The 17887-nt window shown below is 44.0% G+C and overlaps 1 protein-coding gene across 1 annotated transcript in view; it reads left to right on the forward strand.

The window, feature by feature from the left end:
• The window catches only part of C2CD5 (C2 calcium dependent domain containing 5), a 151900-nt gene that overhangs the window by 93257 nt on the left and 40756 nt on the right, over positions 1-17887 (forward strand). The window contains 6 exon segments of the mRNA XM_040345428.1: positions 2622-2808; positions 4890-5054; positions 7787-7927; positions 12491-12554; positions 15640-15701; positions 16478-16576. Coding sequence (XP_040201362.1) covers positions 2622-2808; positions 4890-5054; positions 7787-7927; positions 12491-12554; positions 15640-15701; positions 16478-16576 — 718 coding nt within the window.

Below are 17887 nucleotides of genomic sequence, written 5' to 3' on the forward strand. Positions count from 1 at the left end.
AAGTTGCCCAAAGGGTGCTGCTAAAGAGCAGAAAAAAACATAGTATGTCTATTGTGTCACTACGTTCATGTTTGTTGGTTAAAAGACATAAATAAAAAATTTCAATAATGTAGTTGCATAAGTGTGCACACCCTCATATAACTTGGGATGCAGCTGTGTTCAGAATTAAGCAGACACATTCAAATTCATGTTAAATAGGAGTCAGTACACACCTGCCATCATTTAAAGTGCTTTTGGTTAACCCCAAATAAAGTTCAGCTGTTCTAGTAGTTCTTTCCTGACATTTTCTTAGTCGCATCCTACAGCAAAAGCCATGGTCCACAGAGACCTTCCAAAGCATCAGAGGGATCTCATTGTTTAAAGATATCAGTCAGGGGATGGGTACAATTTTTTCCCCCAAGGCATTAGATATACCATGGAACACAGTGAAGACAGTCCTCATCAAGTGGAGAAAATATGGCGCAACAGTGACATTACCAAGAACTGGACTTCCTCCAAAATTGATTAAAAGACAAGAAGAAAACGGGTTAGGGAGGCTGCCAAGAGGCCTACAGCCACGTTAAAGGAACTGCAGGAATATCTAGCAAGTACTGGCTGTGTGGTACATTTGACAACAATCTTCACATGTCTGGACTGTGGGGTAGAGTAGAAAGACAGAAACCTTTTCTTACGAAGAAAAACATCCAAGCCTGACTACATTTTGCAAAAACACACCTGAAGTCTCCCAAACATGGGGAAATGTGCTGTGGTCCGATGAAACCAAGGTTCAACTTTTTTGGCCATAATTCCAAAAACATTGTTGGCGCAAAAACAACACTGTACATCATCAAAAGAACACCATACCCACAGTGAAGCATGGTGGTGGCAGCATCAGGCTGTTTTTCTTCACTTTGAGCAGGGGCCTTAGTCAAGGTAGAGGGAATTATGAACAGTTCCAATTGCCAGTCAATATTGGCACAAAAAACCTTCAGGCTTCTGCTAGAAACTGAACATAGAGAGGAACTTCATCTTTCAACATGACCACGACCCAAAGCATACATCCAAATCAACAAAGGAATGGCTTCACCAGAAGAAGATTAAAGTTTTTCAATGGCTCAGACAGAGTCCAGACCTGAATCCAATTGAAAATCTGTGGGGTGATCTGAAGAGGATTGTGCACAGGAGATACCCTCACAATCTGACAGATTTGGAGTGTTTTTTCAAAGAAAAGTGGGAAAATATTGCAAAGATGTGCCACGCTGATAGACTCATACCCAAAAAAAAACTGAGTGCTGTAATAAAATCAAAAGGTGCTTCAACAAAGTATTAGTTTAAGGGTGTGCAAACTTATGCAATGATATTATTTCAGTTTTTTTATTTTACTTCCCTCCACCTAAAAGATTTGAGTTTTGTTGTTCAACTGCGTTGTACAGTTTATAGGTCACATTAAAGGTGTAAAAAATTCTAAAATTATTTAAAGGGGTTGTTAAGTTTTTGTTTTCATTTTCTAAATGGGTTCCTTTAAGCTAGTGCATTGTTGGTTCACTTACCTTTTCCTTCGATTTCCCTTCTAAATGTTTTTTTTTTCTTTGTCTGAATTTTTCACTTCCTGTTCCTCCTCAGTAAGTTGTTCTGGTTGACTAACCCCCAGCCAGAACAGCTCAGTTGATGGGGGCAAGCTTACTTACTCGATTCACCCATCAACACAGTCAGTTGGGGGGGGGGGGCGTGGGGAGACATCCCTGCTAGAAGAATACAGTTATTATTTGCTAGCAGCTATAGCCGCTGGCAGTATTCCCATACTAAAAGTATAACATGCTGGTTGTACCCAAGTTGATCGATTGATTGACTTTGAGCACATTCAGCCTGCCCATCTTGGCTGGGCCCTGCTGAACTGGCCGAGATTCAAACCACCTATGGCTGGCTTTAGATAGGCCATAGATTATGCATTTTTCTTTCCTGCAACAGCGTTGATGAGGGAATATTTCCTGCAAAGCCATTGTGATCTCCCGAGGGGGCCCGGGGAACTGTCCCTGTTGGGAGAACACAGTAGTTGCTGCGAGCGGCTATAGCGATGGCAATAACTGCATGCTAGAAATCGGACATGCTGGTTGTACTCAAGTTGATTGATGGATCGACCGGGATTCTAAACATCTATGGCCAGCTTTAAGCTGACCATACTCTGTTAGGTTTTTTTCATTCAGCTTTGGTTGAACAAAGAAGAAAATTCTAATTGATTCCCCCATCCACACTATACAGCATAGATGGCTGAATCTCCTGCTGTGCCTATCGCATTCTGGCAGCCATCGCAAGCGCCTGTCAGACTATTTGAACAGCAGCTGCATCTGATTTAATGCAGCTGCCGTTTGGCTGGAAATTTTTCTATCCAGCACCTCTGATTTTTCATTCGAAGCATGTTTGTTCAGGGGGTGGCTGATAGGACCACCCTACCCATGTAGCAAATTTGTATAGTATGCCCACTTTACATTGTCTCACAGGGTACCTGCATTCATATAGTAAAGTTTCTAAATACACAAACGGAGTAGCTCCTGATCAGGGGATTGCTTTGGTGACATTACATTTTTTTTTTTTTTTAATCTCTGTATTTAGTGCTTTACTGACTTTTTTTCTTTCCTGGTCAGGTTGTGTCGGCTGAAGAAGAAAGCTCAGACAGAAGCAAATGCCACAGCAATCAGTAACCTTCTGCCTTTTATGGAGTATGAACTGCACACACAGCTCATGAACAAACTCAAGCTGAAGGGAATGAACTCTCTTTTTGGTCTGAGGATACAAATAACTGTCGGGGAGACCATGCTTCTGGGACTGGCAGTAAGTTCCCCCTGAAATCTGTCACTAATAAAGAGGCAGAGCGTGCCTCTGTAGGTTAAGCGTTGTAAATCGGCAACAAAATGTATTGAATGCTCAGTGATGTCACAATGGAATGTGGGGTACTGATATGTGACTTAAAGTGATTGTAAAGTCTCAAGTTTTTTCACCTTCATGCATTCTATTCATTAAAGTGTTTGTAAACACTTACAGACCACTTTGACCTACAGGTAAGCCTAGATTAAGGCTTACCTGTAGGTGCAAGCAATATCTCCTTAATCTACACGGTTAAGGAGATATTTCCAAGAAAGCTGGCACTGATGTCTACGGCGCATGCGCCGTAGACAACGGTGCACTGAGCGTGCCGCTACTAACGGCATCATGCCGTTAGTGGCAAATGTTATCGGACTTCCATGATTTCATTTTCTTCCTGGCCAAATACTTAGGGGTAGATTCACGTAGGTCGTTTCTTTGTGCGGGCGTAACGTATCCTATTTACGTTACGCCTCCGCAACTTTTACAGGCAAGTGCCGTATTCTTAAAAGAAAGTTGCGGCAGCGTAGCGTAAATAGGCCGGCGTAAGCCCGCCTAATTCAAATAGTGAAGAGGTGGGCGTGTGTTATGTAAATTAGGCTTGACCCGACGTGATTGACGTTCTTCCCGAACGGCGCATGCGCCGTCCGTGGAATTTCCCAGTGTGCATTGCTCCAAAGTACGCCACAAGGACGTCATTGGTTTCGACGTGAACGTAAATGACGTCCAGCCCCATTCACGGACGAATTACGCAAACAACGTAAACAATTCAAAATTCGACGCAGGAACGACGGCCATACTTAGCATTGGTACGCCGCACTTACGCCACCATATAGCAGGGGTAACTATACGCCGGGAAAAGCCTAACATAAACGGCGTAAATGTACTGCGTCAGCCGGGGCGTACGTTCGTGAATTCACGTATCTTGCTGATTTACATATTTCGACGCGTAAATCAGCGTACACGCCCCTAGTGGTCAGCGGAAAAATGCAGTTACGATCCGACGGCGTAAGAGACTTACGCCGGTCGGATCTAATAGAAATCTATGTGTAACTGATTCTATGAATCAGGCGCATAGATACGACCGGCCGGACTCGGAGATACGACGGCGTATCTGGAGATACGCCATTGTATCTGGTCTGTGAATCTACCCCTTAATTGACAAAGTTAAAGGGGCAAATTACATTTTATTTTCTCTGTGCTTTGTGTATCACACACAGTTGTCATTTATTTCCATCTGTGTTAGGATTTCAACCTTAAACTGTGGCAACATTTTTCCGATTATTTTTTTGTTGATATTGAGGATAATTGAATCTATGCGTGAACCTGTCAGTATATTCAACAGAATTTATCCCCCATGCATCCTGGGAACCCCTAGTTACATAATTACATTGTTACATAGTTATTCAGGTTGAAAAAAGACACAAGTCCATCCAGTTCAACCACAAAAAAAACAAAATAAAAAACATAGTACAATCCCATACACCCAATTCCATACCCACAGTTGATCCAGAGGAAGGCAAAAACAAAAAAAACAGCAGAGCATGATCCAATTTGCTACAGATGGGGAAAAAATTCCTTCCTGATCCCCCAAGAGGCAATCGGATTTTCCCCGGATCAACTTCACCTACAAATCTTAGTACTCAGTTATATTATGTACATTTAGTAAAGTATCCAGGCCTTTCTTAAAGCAATCTACTGAGCTGGTCAGAACCACCTCTGGAGGGAGTCTGTTCCGCATTTTCACAGCTCTTACTGTGAAGAAACAGACCATGCACACAGTATGCAAAAATTTAGTCAGGCCCCAGGCCAGCCCGCTGCATCTCACAGTGCCATAAGGGCACCTCAGCAACTTAATAAGATGTGTGCACATCCTAGTATAGGGTTGAGGGACTTATTCACATTTAGCACGAAAAGTACACACTGTGTTTAGCAATCCTGTGTGCATAAAGGAGGCATTTTGGTAAGGTCGTGGTGTGTTCAGCACCTTGTGTCTCTTTATTATGTAAGGTTTTATATTATGTTGTATTTTTTAATTTTGTTATTTTTAGTCTGCTACAGGCGTCTACCTGGCTGCTTTACCCTCCCCTGGAGGGATTCAGATCGCTGGCAAGACCCCCAGCGATGGATCCTACGAGCAACACGTCTCACACATGCAGAAAAAGATCAATGAAACAATTGCCAGAAACAAAGAACTTTATGAAATTAACCCTCCGGTATGTGATCTGGGGCACGGCTGGGGTTCGGTATTGTTGCCTCTGCTATTTTTCTGTACGGTGTATGTGACTTTTATTCTTAGACAAGATGACAGAGCATTAAACACAAGAACATATAGAACCCAGAGTAAAGTAACCACCCCCTCCCCCACATTTTTGTTACATAAATGTTGGTGTAAAACATTTGAAGCTAGACACTAGTCTTACATTTTTTTCTTACACTTATAGCAAATCCTTCTCCTGTGTTGAAATTGATTGCTCTCGATTCCCCCCAAACTTGCAAAATATACATTTTATAGCTACCAGAAGCCCACCTCTCTTTCTGACCTGTACTGTTGTTGGCCCGCCATGTGTAAGCATAATCTTTTGGTCTGGTACCTTACTGCTCTTTCCTAGCATTATATGAAATAACACATCTCCAGCATCCCTTTGGCTGTGCATCCCTGTTGGCCACTGGGTGCTGCAAACTTTAAAATGGTTGTAAACACTTACCCATTGAAGTCACTAGCTTTAGATGATACACAGATGTGAAGCAAATCTTCCCACATACGCTGTACCTTTTTATCTGTGGAACTCCCTTCTCTAAAACCTTCTAAAACACACAGGCCCGGATTCACGTAGAAACGCAAATCTTTGTGCGGGCGTAACGTATCCTATTTATGTTACGCCTCCGCAATTTTAACAGGCAAGAATCAAACCAAAGTTGCGGCGGCGTAGCGTAAATAGGCTGGCGTAAGCCCACCTAATTCAAATGTTGAAGATGCGGGCGTGTGTTATGTAAATTTAATGTGACCCCATGTAAATGACGCTTTTTACGAACGGCGCATGCGCCGTCCGTGAAAGTATCCCAGTGCGCATGCTCCAAATTAACCCGCAAGAAGCCAATGCTTTCGACGTGAACGTAAATGACTCACAGCCCTATTCGCGAACGACTTGCGCAAACGACGTAAAACGTGAAAAATTCGACGCTGTTCCTACGTCCATACTTAACATTGCTACGCCTCATCTGCGCGTCATATAGCAGGGGTAACTTTACGCCGGGAAAAGCCTAACGTAAACGGCTTATCTGTAATGCTTCGGCTGGGCGTACGTTCGTGAATTGGCGTATCTAGCTGATTTACATATTTCTATGCGTAAATCAGCGTACACGCCCCTAGCGGCCAGAGTAAATATGCAGTTAAGATACGACGGCGTGGGAGACTTGCGCTGGTCGTATCTTATACAAATTCTGGCGTATCTGATTCTTTGAATCAGGTGCCAAGATACGACTGCTCAGACTCAGAGATACGACGACGTATCTGGAGATACGCCGGCGTATCTCCTACGAGAATATGGGCCACAGAGTCCATTTCTCAGCTCCAGCAGGCAGGCCAGGAATCTGACGTCGCACAGCGTACAGCAGAGAGCTGAGTGTGATCTGAGATCTGGATAGATAAAAAGGACACCTTTCCGCTACACAGTCTCCTAGAGAAACATGCATAGGTGAGGCGGTAAATAACTTTGTGTGCTGGATGGTGCGGGGCAAACTCCTGAGTTTCTGTGGTGTCGGGTTAACCTGTCAGAAGTGACTAAGGCTCCCTTTTACACTGGGGCAGTATGTGCTGTGGCGGTATAGCGCCACTATTTTTAGCGGCGCTCTACCGTCGGAATTGCGGTGGTATTCGGCCGCTAGCGGTGCAGTATTAACCCCCGCTAGCGGCCGAAAAGGGGTTAATACCGCTGGAAATGTGCCTCTGCAGAGGCGCATTGCCGTCAGTATTACCGCGGTGTCCCATTGTTTTCAATGGGAAGGAGCGGTGAAGGAGCAATATACACACCGCTCCTCTCACCGCTCCAAAGATGCTGCTTGCAGGAGATTTTTTTTTCTCCCGCCAGTGCATCGCCTCAGTTTGAAAACCCTTGGGCTTTCACATTGAGAATACTGGGGCAGGAGTATTTCAGGCGTTACTTATGCGCTATTTTTAGCGCTAAAACGCCCGAAATACGCCTCAATGTGAAAGGGGGCCTAATGCAGCAGAGGGAACAGAGAGGAGACAGAAATTACACTTGGTGCTTGGATTGAGGCTAGTACACACTATAGAGGGATAAGCTCTGTTCGTTTTTCATTTTATAGATTTACAGCCACTTTTAATATGCAATCTGCTGATCACTCTGTTAGCATGTATACCAACAGACTGATCAGGTGGATGCATAGCTAAAGTCTGTAGCACCCAGTGGCCAGAAGAGGTGCACATCTAAATGAATGTGCGGAGTGCAGGGGCTCTTCCTTCCCCAGTTCCATTTATTCCCTCCGCCGCCTAACTCGGCTGCACCACTCAGCTGCACATCGCTTTGGATACACTCTCAAAAACCCGCCCAAACTATGTGTGAGAAAGCTGAGGGCTTTTGATGGACTTAGTTCTGTAGGGCACCCTATATGAATATGAAGTAATAAACGCCACCCTACACAACACTTCTGCAGGTGGCTGCAGGAAACAGCCCTTTCTGCCAGGGACTAATGATGTGACTGGAAATTACTGTATAAGACTGACTGAGAAAGGTATTGCTAAAATGAAAGCTGCTGTAGAGGCAGAGAGGTAGGCATGGGGTGAGAAAAAAATCGGAGGCTGTAGATGAGCTAGAAATAGAGACTATTTGGGATTTTTTTTTTTAACTGCTAGCTACCCTTTTACACAGCTACAGCTAATTCAGATTTTTTTCGATTACATGTCTTAATTTTTTTTTTTTCCAAGGAAATTTTGGATGAGGCCGTGGGGTCCCCGATCCCAGAGCCACGGCAGCGAACGAGACTCCTGCGATCACAGTCTGAGAGTTCGGATGAAGTCATTGAGCTGGATCTGTCACATGGGAAGAAGGATGCTTTTGTGCTGGAGGTAAGATTAGAGACTGTCCTTTTAATTATAAGGTACAAAGGTAAGCATCCTGGGAGAGATATAGACATTCTTTAAAGAGACACTCTCACCTTGCCCATGTAGGGCAAAGTGACTATTTCTGCATTTGGTCCCTCTTGACCCCATATACTTACACTACCTGCACTCCCGATTATAATTTTTAACAGCAGTAACAATTGAGTTTTGATTTTTATTCACATCAAATGCTTTGTTGGGAAGTTGTCTTATGGAGTAGTGGGCAACATAGACAGGCTGGATGCCAATGAATAAAAAGGGTTGACCAAGGACAGTCAGGCTGGGAAGGAAGCTCTATGATGCTGCACATCCTCCAAACATGAAATGGGATGAGCTCTTTGTGACTTGCGGCAGCTTCTAATGCACATTGTGAAAAACTCAGTGTGCAAGGAAATCAGAGCAAGCAGTTTCAGGATAAGAGTGTGCAGGACTGAAGGTAAGGTTGGATATCAGCTTTAAAGAGGAACTCCAAGAATGAATATTTTACACATTTACATTGGTCCAGCTTGCAGCAGGCAGCTGCTCAGCACAGGACCCAGAAGCATTTGCAGATCACTGGAGTAGAGATGTCTACTTTAGTGATTTTCAGCTTCCAGGGGCATCAGCCAAGTGTGGTAAATACATAGCTATAGTTGTCCAAGCTAGACCAATTAAACTATGTAAAAATCTCTAAAGGTACTTTAAGAAAATCTCTCCCTCAGAGAACCCTTCTTTGAATAATGAGTACACTTTTTATGTAGCCTGTGTTTTATCAGTAGACACTGCTTACTATAAGTATGGCAGTTATTTTTATGGTACCAGTAATGGCTATTAGGTTTCAGCATTAGGATCTTAAATGGTATATTACCCAACATTGATATTGATATGAAATACCTGGTTTTCCTGCCTGTCCCCCTGCTTTTCTATATCAGGCTGACCACACTGGCCATAAGAGCACATTCATTCCAGCAATGGTCAGTTTTCTGGCAGTGCAGCAGGGTTACATGGCCAAGCACAAGTAAAGTGCAAAATAGACAGAATTGCATTTTTCAGATAAAATTAAGCCTGGATTTTAAAGAAAATGTTGGTAAAATTTCAGTATAGCACCATTTTAAAGGAGTTTTAACCCCTTCCATACCGCGCCATAGGGAAATGACGGCGGCAGGAACCCCTCGCCGATCCGGGTGGACGTCATATGACGTTCTGTGTTCCCGGCGATCTAGGGCACGCCCACGGCAGCGCTCGTGACCCGGCGCGGGTGCCAGGCGGCCGCGATTGCCGCCGGGCAACCACGATTGCCTGTAATCACGGCAGGAGTGTGGATCTGTGTGTGTAAACACACATATCCACCTCCTGTCAGCGGTGAGGAGACCAATGTGTGTTCCCAGTACAGAGGAACACACATCGATCTCCTCCCCTTGAGAGTCCCCTCCCCCCTACAGTTAGAACACACCTTAGGGAACATATTAACCCCTTCAGCGCCCCCTAGTGGTTAACCCCTTCCCTGACAGTCACATTTACACAGTAATCAATGCATATTTATAGCAGGGTTGAGGTCAGGGCTCTGTGCAGACTTTCCTCAAAGTCATACTGTAATGTGAAAGGACCCTCCCCAAAATGTTACCACAAGTTTGGATAATGCACAGTTGTCTAAAATGTCTTTGTATGTTGTACCATTAACAGTACCCTTCTCTGGAACCCCCTGAAATGTATCACTAGGAGATGTCTATTTACTTATGGCCATACAGTGTAAATGTGATGGTCAGGTGTCCATAGATGCTTGGCCATATAATTTATACACCTGTGTAATTTTGTTTTTTGTGTTTAAAGGATCCATATTCCTCACCTGCTATATACCACGTTTGTGTCCTTTTTACACTTTTGATTAATTGGTAGACCCTTTTCTGTCCTTGTTTACAGATTATGTAACTAATTTCAAAAATTGCTGGGGCTTCAACAATCTGCACCAACATCCAGGGCCGCTGATAAGGCAGTAGAGCCAGCCCTTCTATACTGGGCCTGGGCTCCATCAGTTCAAAAGGGGGGCCCAGACACCTGCTGAGCAGGAAGGAGGGCTGTACTGTCTTATTGCAGACACCGATCCTCTTATGTCTCCCACTGCAGAGCTACCACTTTCTCCTCCCTCCGGCTCTGCACTGCACGGGTATGGCTTCTAGCACATCTGCCCCTTCCATCTGCTGTCCGGGCCTCCTTGTGTGCCCCTTTCCTCCACAACGCTTCTGGCTGTCCTCCGCTCTTGCCAACAGCTGCTGCAGTCACACAGGGAGTGTCATCTACTGGCCCCTTCCTTGCCTGAATGAACACAGTGAGTGATCGGTACAAATCACTCCTGTGTGTATTCATCACTGAAGCATAGCAAACTGTGTTTACTATACTTCAGTTTGTGAATGAGCAGGAAGCCTCAGGGCGCTTCCTATTTCATTTACTTGTTCACGCGGAGGCTGTAGAGAAAGGGGACTGGTAAATCTATGTCTTCAGTCACTTTTGGCTGGGGTGGGGCCCTTTCAGGTAGACTGTATGGGGCCCCGTGATTTTTAACAGCAGCCCTGGCCAACGTCCCTTATTTTAGTACAAATGGTACCAAAATGTGGATGGAACTTCAATATAAATTTAAACACAGACACTGTATATAAAAAAGGCTGTTAACTAGTTACCAACTGTCACGCAAATAATAATGGCACTGCTGGGCGAAATCCCGTACGGGTGCGTCCTACCCGTTTTTCGGCCACCAAAGGGCGCGCCCGCTGCACGGCGGGGGACCCGATGTGCCAGCACAGGGATTTGTGTGTGTGAACACACAAATTTCTGTGCTGTCGGAGGAGAGGAGCCATATCGTTCCTACGAATTAGCAAAAACAATATGGCTTCTCTCCTAGTCACTCACATCCCCACACAGTTAGAACATGCAGAGGGAACACATATTTAACCCTTGATCGCCCCCTAGTGTTAACTCCTTCCCTGCCAGTGACATTTACACAGTAATCAGTGCATTTTTATAGCACTGATTGCTACATATATGTCCCAAAGAAGTGTCTAAAGTCTCAGATCTGTCCGTCGCATTGTTGCAGTACCGCTAAAAATCGTAGATCATCACTATTACTAGTAAAAAATAAAAAAATTATAAAAATGCCTAAAAAAATTCCCATAGTTTACAAAAGCTATAACCTTTGTGAAAACCAATCAATATATGCTTATTGTTATTTTTTTTTCTAACCAAAAATATGTAGAAGAATATTGTAACGGGAGGGCCCGTGGAACCTCAAACAGAGCTGTGTGTCTCGTTATTGGGGTTCGTTTGCCTGACTGTGGAGTGTCGATAGCTGTCTTGGGTTCGGGAATGGAATATCTTAAACAGCTTTAACCCCTGTCCCATTTGGGGTTCCTTTACAATTGTTGGCAAGCAGTGGTATGATTCCCACCGCCAGAAGAACAGCTACAAGAGGACACGGAACAATGGAGGCACAGTAGGAATGGCTAAAGCTCTCTTCCCTCAAGGCTTACTGGAGAACCGGGACAGAGTTGGCAACACCCGTAAGAAGAGGGACATTATCACAGAATGATTTGAAATGGATGGAGCTGAAAGACCCAACATAACGGAAAGGCCCAGCGTAACAGACAGGACACCCGAGGAGGCAAGTTTTGATCGGGCTGTTAAACTAAGACTGGCACATTATGGTCCTAACCCTCCACCAGAGATCAGAGACCGAGTTATAGCGGCTGTGGACGCAAATTGGCTTCAGGAAAGAGGTTCTGCAGCAGCAGAAGTCACAGCAGCACCAACTGAAAGGAGATAGATACATTTTGCTGCTTTTAAGAATTTCATTGAAATTCAAGGGGGAGATTGATGGGTACCTTGCTGATTTTGAACAGCAATTACCCACACCGGGTGCCCACGAGGAAGGGTTACCATTTTGTCTGGAAAAATTGTCCAGCGGGCCAGTGAAAGCGTTCAGGGCCATCCCAGACGAGGATATTATGAACTATGGACTGGTAAAAGAAGCACTTTTGGCCAGGTATGCCGTCACACCAGAGGCATACAAGCAGCTAACCAGGACAACAGGCAGCAACACAGGCAGACTGTCTGGGTCAATGGAAAGGTAGCCAATGGCCTACGTGATACTGGTGCCACCATGACCCTGCTACAGAAGAACCTCATCCCAGAGAGCCAGCACACCGGAGACACTGTAGCCGTAAGAGTAGCGGGAGGCACCGTCTTCCGGCTACCCGTTGCCCGTGTTCACCTGGATTGGAGGACTGGATTAACATTTGTCGTTCTATAGTTATATCATATTTACATATCAACACGCGTTCAGGACTAAAAATGTTTTTATGGATGAAGTGATCACCTTTTTAATAATGATAATAAGTTACTAAGATTTTTTTATATCCAATGTCTGTATTTTAACATCTTAAAAGTCCCATTAACATTTTGACATCATATGTAAAAATAAAGGTATTCAAAGCCTGTGTTGTGAGGCAGTGGAAAGTAATTTTTTTCCCCACATTCAGACTTGTGTTTTTTTCCTTTCAGATCGATGACACTGATGCAGTGGAAGATGTACATTCACTCCTTACAGATGTGCCACCCCCTCCAGGTGAAACATTGGCTATCTCATCCAAAATGTATTTGTTTTGAATGAAGTGGGGCAGATTCATCCCACCTGAGTGATTACTGCTGCTGGGGACCCAGTGAGGGCTTTGCCTACTGCTATGGCCATTACAGGCTGAGCCTTTTAGAACTTAATGTGTATTATCTATCTATGGGGATTCCACTAGACGGGAGGGAGCATTATGTGGTACTTCTGTATATTTAAGGTGCATATAGTTTGGTTATTCTGCACTCACCCAACTATTATATAATTAGTACCATGAATGTAAAAGGTGATAATTAATATTAAATGTGGGTATGCATATGCTGTTATCTCTAAGAATTAAATACTCAATTCATAAACTATATACAACCAAAAAAATGCGCAAAACAAAAGTGATTAATAATCATAAAAAATTATCAAGTGAATTAATCAAGTTGGATTAATAAATGTGCAAAATTAAGTACGCAACACCGTGTACTAAAGTTAATTATCAAGATCTTCATGCTTTTTAGTCCGTTACAGCGTGACGAATGTGCTTTCTCCATTCCGAACGCTAGTTTTACCAGAACTAGCGCTCCCGTCTCATACTTTCTTCTGAGCATGCACGTTTTTTCTCCCCTTGGGAAAGCATACAATTGACCGGTTTTCCCGACTGAAAAAAGACCACCAGGAATCCCGGCCAAAAGCTGTCATGGCAGTTTTCCCGATGGGAAAAACGGTCGTGGTATGAGGCATCATTGTCGCTTTCACAATCATACGATGGTGACGGGTCAGATGTTTAAAAACCAGGCAAGGAAGTAAGCAAAAACAGCCAGATGGCTCTTACCGAATGTGATGGACTCCAAATTATATCGTCTGATATCAGTATTCAACAGCTGCAGGCTTCCACCCAGTCCACTTCCAAACCGACTGGTCAGTCACGTAAAAGTTACCAGGATAGATAAAACACTTCCCGAATGCTCCCCTCAGAACTCTTGCAAACAATGACCACATAAGCATCCGATGTGTTGCGTACTTAATTTTGCACATCTTTTTTCGCATCTTTTTTGTGTGTGTATATGTGTGTGTGTGTGTGTGTGTATATATATATATATATATATATATATATATATATATATATATATATATATTGTATGTATGTATGTGTATATATATATATATATATATATATAATATATTAGGGCTGTTACTGATTAAAATTTTCGTGTTCGATTAATCGTTTTTTTTTTTTAATCGACTAATTTCGATTAATTATAGCGCACAGAACCAACTACTTTTAGCTGATCTCCTTGCATTGCAACTCTGCATTAGTCAGTGGTAAATGTGGTATACACTATATACAATCACCCGTCACTAGTTAGTTTCCACAATCCATGACATGGCTTCACAGTTCACACAAGTACGTTTTAAATTCAAACTGTAGCACTGACGTAAGAAATGTCTTTATCATTAAACTTTAAGAAAAACTTTAGAAAGTTAGTTTAACTTTAATTATAAAAACTTATCTAGTATATTGACTGTCAGTCAACTTTATGGTAGGCAAGTAGGCATCACTTTAGCCAGTCACACAGACTCTACCAGAGTGTTTACATTTTCTGGAAGCAGAACATGATCGCATTTTATTGACAATATACCCTGAAGATTGAACAGTCTTTCGCACGGAACAAATGTTGACGATGCACAAAGAATTGTTCTGCACAAAACTGCTTAGGACAGGAAAACAATGGTTATTTTTGCCCCCTTCCCCTGATGGAGCCTGATGCATCCTCCTGCTCCACAGATGCAAAGGTACCTCAATCCAATGGGTGCAGTTTGCTCGCATCCAGTAGGGTAAGTCTCACTGTCCAGGCTGTCCAGTGACGTCAAGAATTTTGATCGATCAAAACAATTAAAGATTAATCGAGGAATTAATCTTTAATTTCCCCAGCCCTAAAATATATATATATATATATATATATATATATATTATATACTTCTGTATATTTGCACACTCTGTCAGGGCCGTCTTAATGAGCGGGCGCTATACTACCCTTATCTGCCACTGTACTACCCTAACCTGCCACTACTCCACAATTATACTACTCTAACCTGCCACTACACAACTACTCTATACTTCTCTAACCTGCCACTATACCACTACTCTATTCCGCCCTAACCTGCCACTCTACCTCCACTATACCACCCTAACCTGCCACTATACCGCCCTATCCTGCCACCAGGGCCGGTGTCACCATTAGGAGGGACAGGCAGCTGCCTAGGGCGCCAGGATGAAGAAGGCAGTAAAATCCTTTGCCGACACAGTGACCCCGCACTGCTGGCTGCTATTACACACCCTGCCGCACCGAGCAAATTGGAGCTCTATTGCAGGATATACCGCCCTAACCTGCCACTCTACTGCCCTAAGCTGCCAGTATACTACTGTAACCTGCCACTATACCACCATAATACTACCCTACCCTAACTCTATACCACCCTAACCTGTTAATATACCACCCAAAACTGACACTATACTACTATAACCTGCCACTATACCACCCCAGACTACTCAAACCTGCCACTATACTACCCAAACCTGCCACTATACCACCATTATACTACCCAAACCTGCTACTATACTACCCTAACCTGCTACTATTCCACCACTATACTACTCTAAACCTGCCACTACACCACCACTATATTACTATAACCTGCCACTACATCACTACTCTATACTACTCTAACCTGCCACTATACCACTCTAACTTTCCACTATACCACCCTAAACTGCCAATTAACTGCCCTTCTATGCTATAAAGCCGTGCCCAATATGTAGCATAATTTAGCCACACCCAATCCTTGCCACAACAGGCGTAGTCCACCACAAGTCACAATCTCCCTACCCTAGTGCATTACCTTGCCCAGGGGCCCATGATTCTATTAGGATGGCACTGCACTAGGTAAATGAGTGAATGTAGCAAACAGTAGTAATTTATTTAAGGAATTTATTTAAGTAATTTAAGGGACTGGGAGATGAAACAAACCTGAGTATACATTTCTGTTTATGAAACATACAGTGCCCCGATTAACCACTATGTCCTCTTTGCAGGGTTTTATAGCTGCAACACAGAGATTATGCCTGGGATCAACAACTGGACCTCTGATATCCAGGTGAATGCCTCTTCTTTTTTTGAATTGTCATTACTGAGCTGGATACTGTACTGTACTGTCTGGACTGTGCATTCATATTTTTTTTTTTATTCCAACAAAGTTTTTTCGAATTTTGGCAAACATAATTGCAGATTCATTCATTACCCTGTAATTCATGCTTGTTTCACTTTCTCCAACTGATATTTTAAATGGGAGGGTCAGCTTTTCATTATCCCCCACTGATTAGACCAAGTGTTCGAATAACTGCAGTATGTATATCTCTTTATGCCAGGATTACGCTCTTTAAACATCTCGGTAAATATCTCTGCTATTGCAGAGAATGCCTGTAATGCGGCTTGTTCAGCTCAGTACAGTTTTTGGGGAAACCCTTAAGCTGCTTTCACACGGGGGTGGCGTTGGCGGTAAAGCGCTGCTATTTTTAGCGGTGCTTCACCGTCTTTTGTGGAGGTATTCAGCCGCTAGCAGGGCGATTTCAACCCCCGCTAGCGCCCCAGTGTGAAAGGGGTCTTAGAGCAAACCACACAAGTAGGAAATGACATTCATAATGGAGTGCTGTACGTATACAAGTCTGCAGGACACCCATGGATTGCTGAATGCAATGAAATAACATTTACATTTTGTTACAGTTCTAAAAAAAAATGGGGCTGCAGATTTGATTGGAAATGTAATTTGCTAAAACATGCAATTAAAATGGCTGTATAGTAATTATTTTAGTGAACATGGAGTTTCTTTTTGAAATGGTAAAATGTGTACTCACTCTTATTGTTCTTTTTCAGATGTTCACCTCAGTTAGGGTTGTCAGAACCAACAATATGAATCTGACCAATCAGACTCTGAACAAGAGTTTCAACGATATGTGCGAGAATCTCTTAAAGGTGTTATGTCATTATTTACCCCATCTTTCATTCATCCTTACCTCCGACAATATGTCCATCTCCTCTTTTTTCTCTGTCTCTCGCCTTTCCTTTTCCTTTTCTTTTTCTCTTCTCTCTTTTCCCTTTTCTTCGCCTTTTTCTTCCCTTATTTCTCTTCCATTCATGGACGGACACAGCAGCCTTTGACCTTGGGGTTATGCACCTTCCTTCCAGGAGAGTTAGGCAGAAAAACATCACTTTAAGTGTTAACAACACTTTCCTCACTACTGCTCCTCCCAGGGGGCGTGGTCTTCTGGGTATAACCCACAATCTGCCTCAGCAGCTCCAGTTTTTTTCTGCCTAATGTCAGGAGAGGACATGGCCTTCTGGAGTCCCTGTACTCTGGAATTTTTTTGCGATTTTTTTCGCTTTTATTTGTTTTGTTCCTGCATTTTTTTGAATCCTGAGATTCTTCTATCAACTGCCGACTGCGTGACAGGCTGGGTCTTGACTCTTGTAGTCCCCCCATGTTCGGCCATCGAGCGTGTGCCGGCCCTGAGCTCAGCTCTGGGTCATCCACGACAGGCCCCATTGCTCCAGGGGTGGCCGGGGAACTACATGTTCCTGGGCACACATATGACCGGTCTCTATGGCCTTGTCACAGTGTGTCTGTCCGACAGCCGTGCCGTTTAGCGGATGTTGGTTCTGTCCGGAATGCTTCCAGCCGGTGGTCGCAGGACGGGTAAGTAGGCCCCTTGTCCTGGCAAGGTGGTATGGCTGATGCTTCCCTGGGGAGGTCGACTAAGGGGCCGCCCTGCTTTCCTCTCTCCCTTTCCTCTCCCTCCTTCCCCATACTGGGTGGCGGCTGTGAGGGGGGGCCTCCTGGGGGTTTTATCGCCACCGGGGACCGTGTGTTGCAAGGTGCTGTGAATTTTTCTTTATCGTACATCACGGGACACAGAGCAGCATAGCCATTACATATGGGTTATATAGTGCACCTTCAGGTGATGGACACTGGCACTCTCCGACAGGAAGTTCCCTCCCTATATAACCCCCACCCATAGTGGGAGTACCTCAGTTTTTTCGCCAGTGTCTTAGGTGTTGGTGCACATTGAAGAGCTCTGCCTATAGTTGTCCTCTGGACCAGGGCAAGCTGACCGGATCCGTCCAAGGTGCTTCATAGCCAAAGTGGACGGTACCCGGGCCCCCAGGTCCTGGAGGGGGTTTTGCCTATAACGCTTCTCCTTTGCGAGAGCTGGACTCTGGGTTCCAGGACTGGTTTCCTGCAACCAAGTAATTCCTGTTGCCAGCAGTGCTATATAGGTCCAGGAG

The sequence above is a fragment of the Rana temporaria genome, chromosome 3 (assembly GCF_905171775.1).
Source record: "Rana temporaria chromosome 3, aRanTem1.1, whole genome shotgun sequence".
NCBI classification, from domain to species: Eukaryota; Metazoa; Chordata; class Amphibia; order Anura; family Ranidae; genus Rana; species Rana temporaria.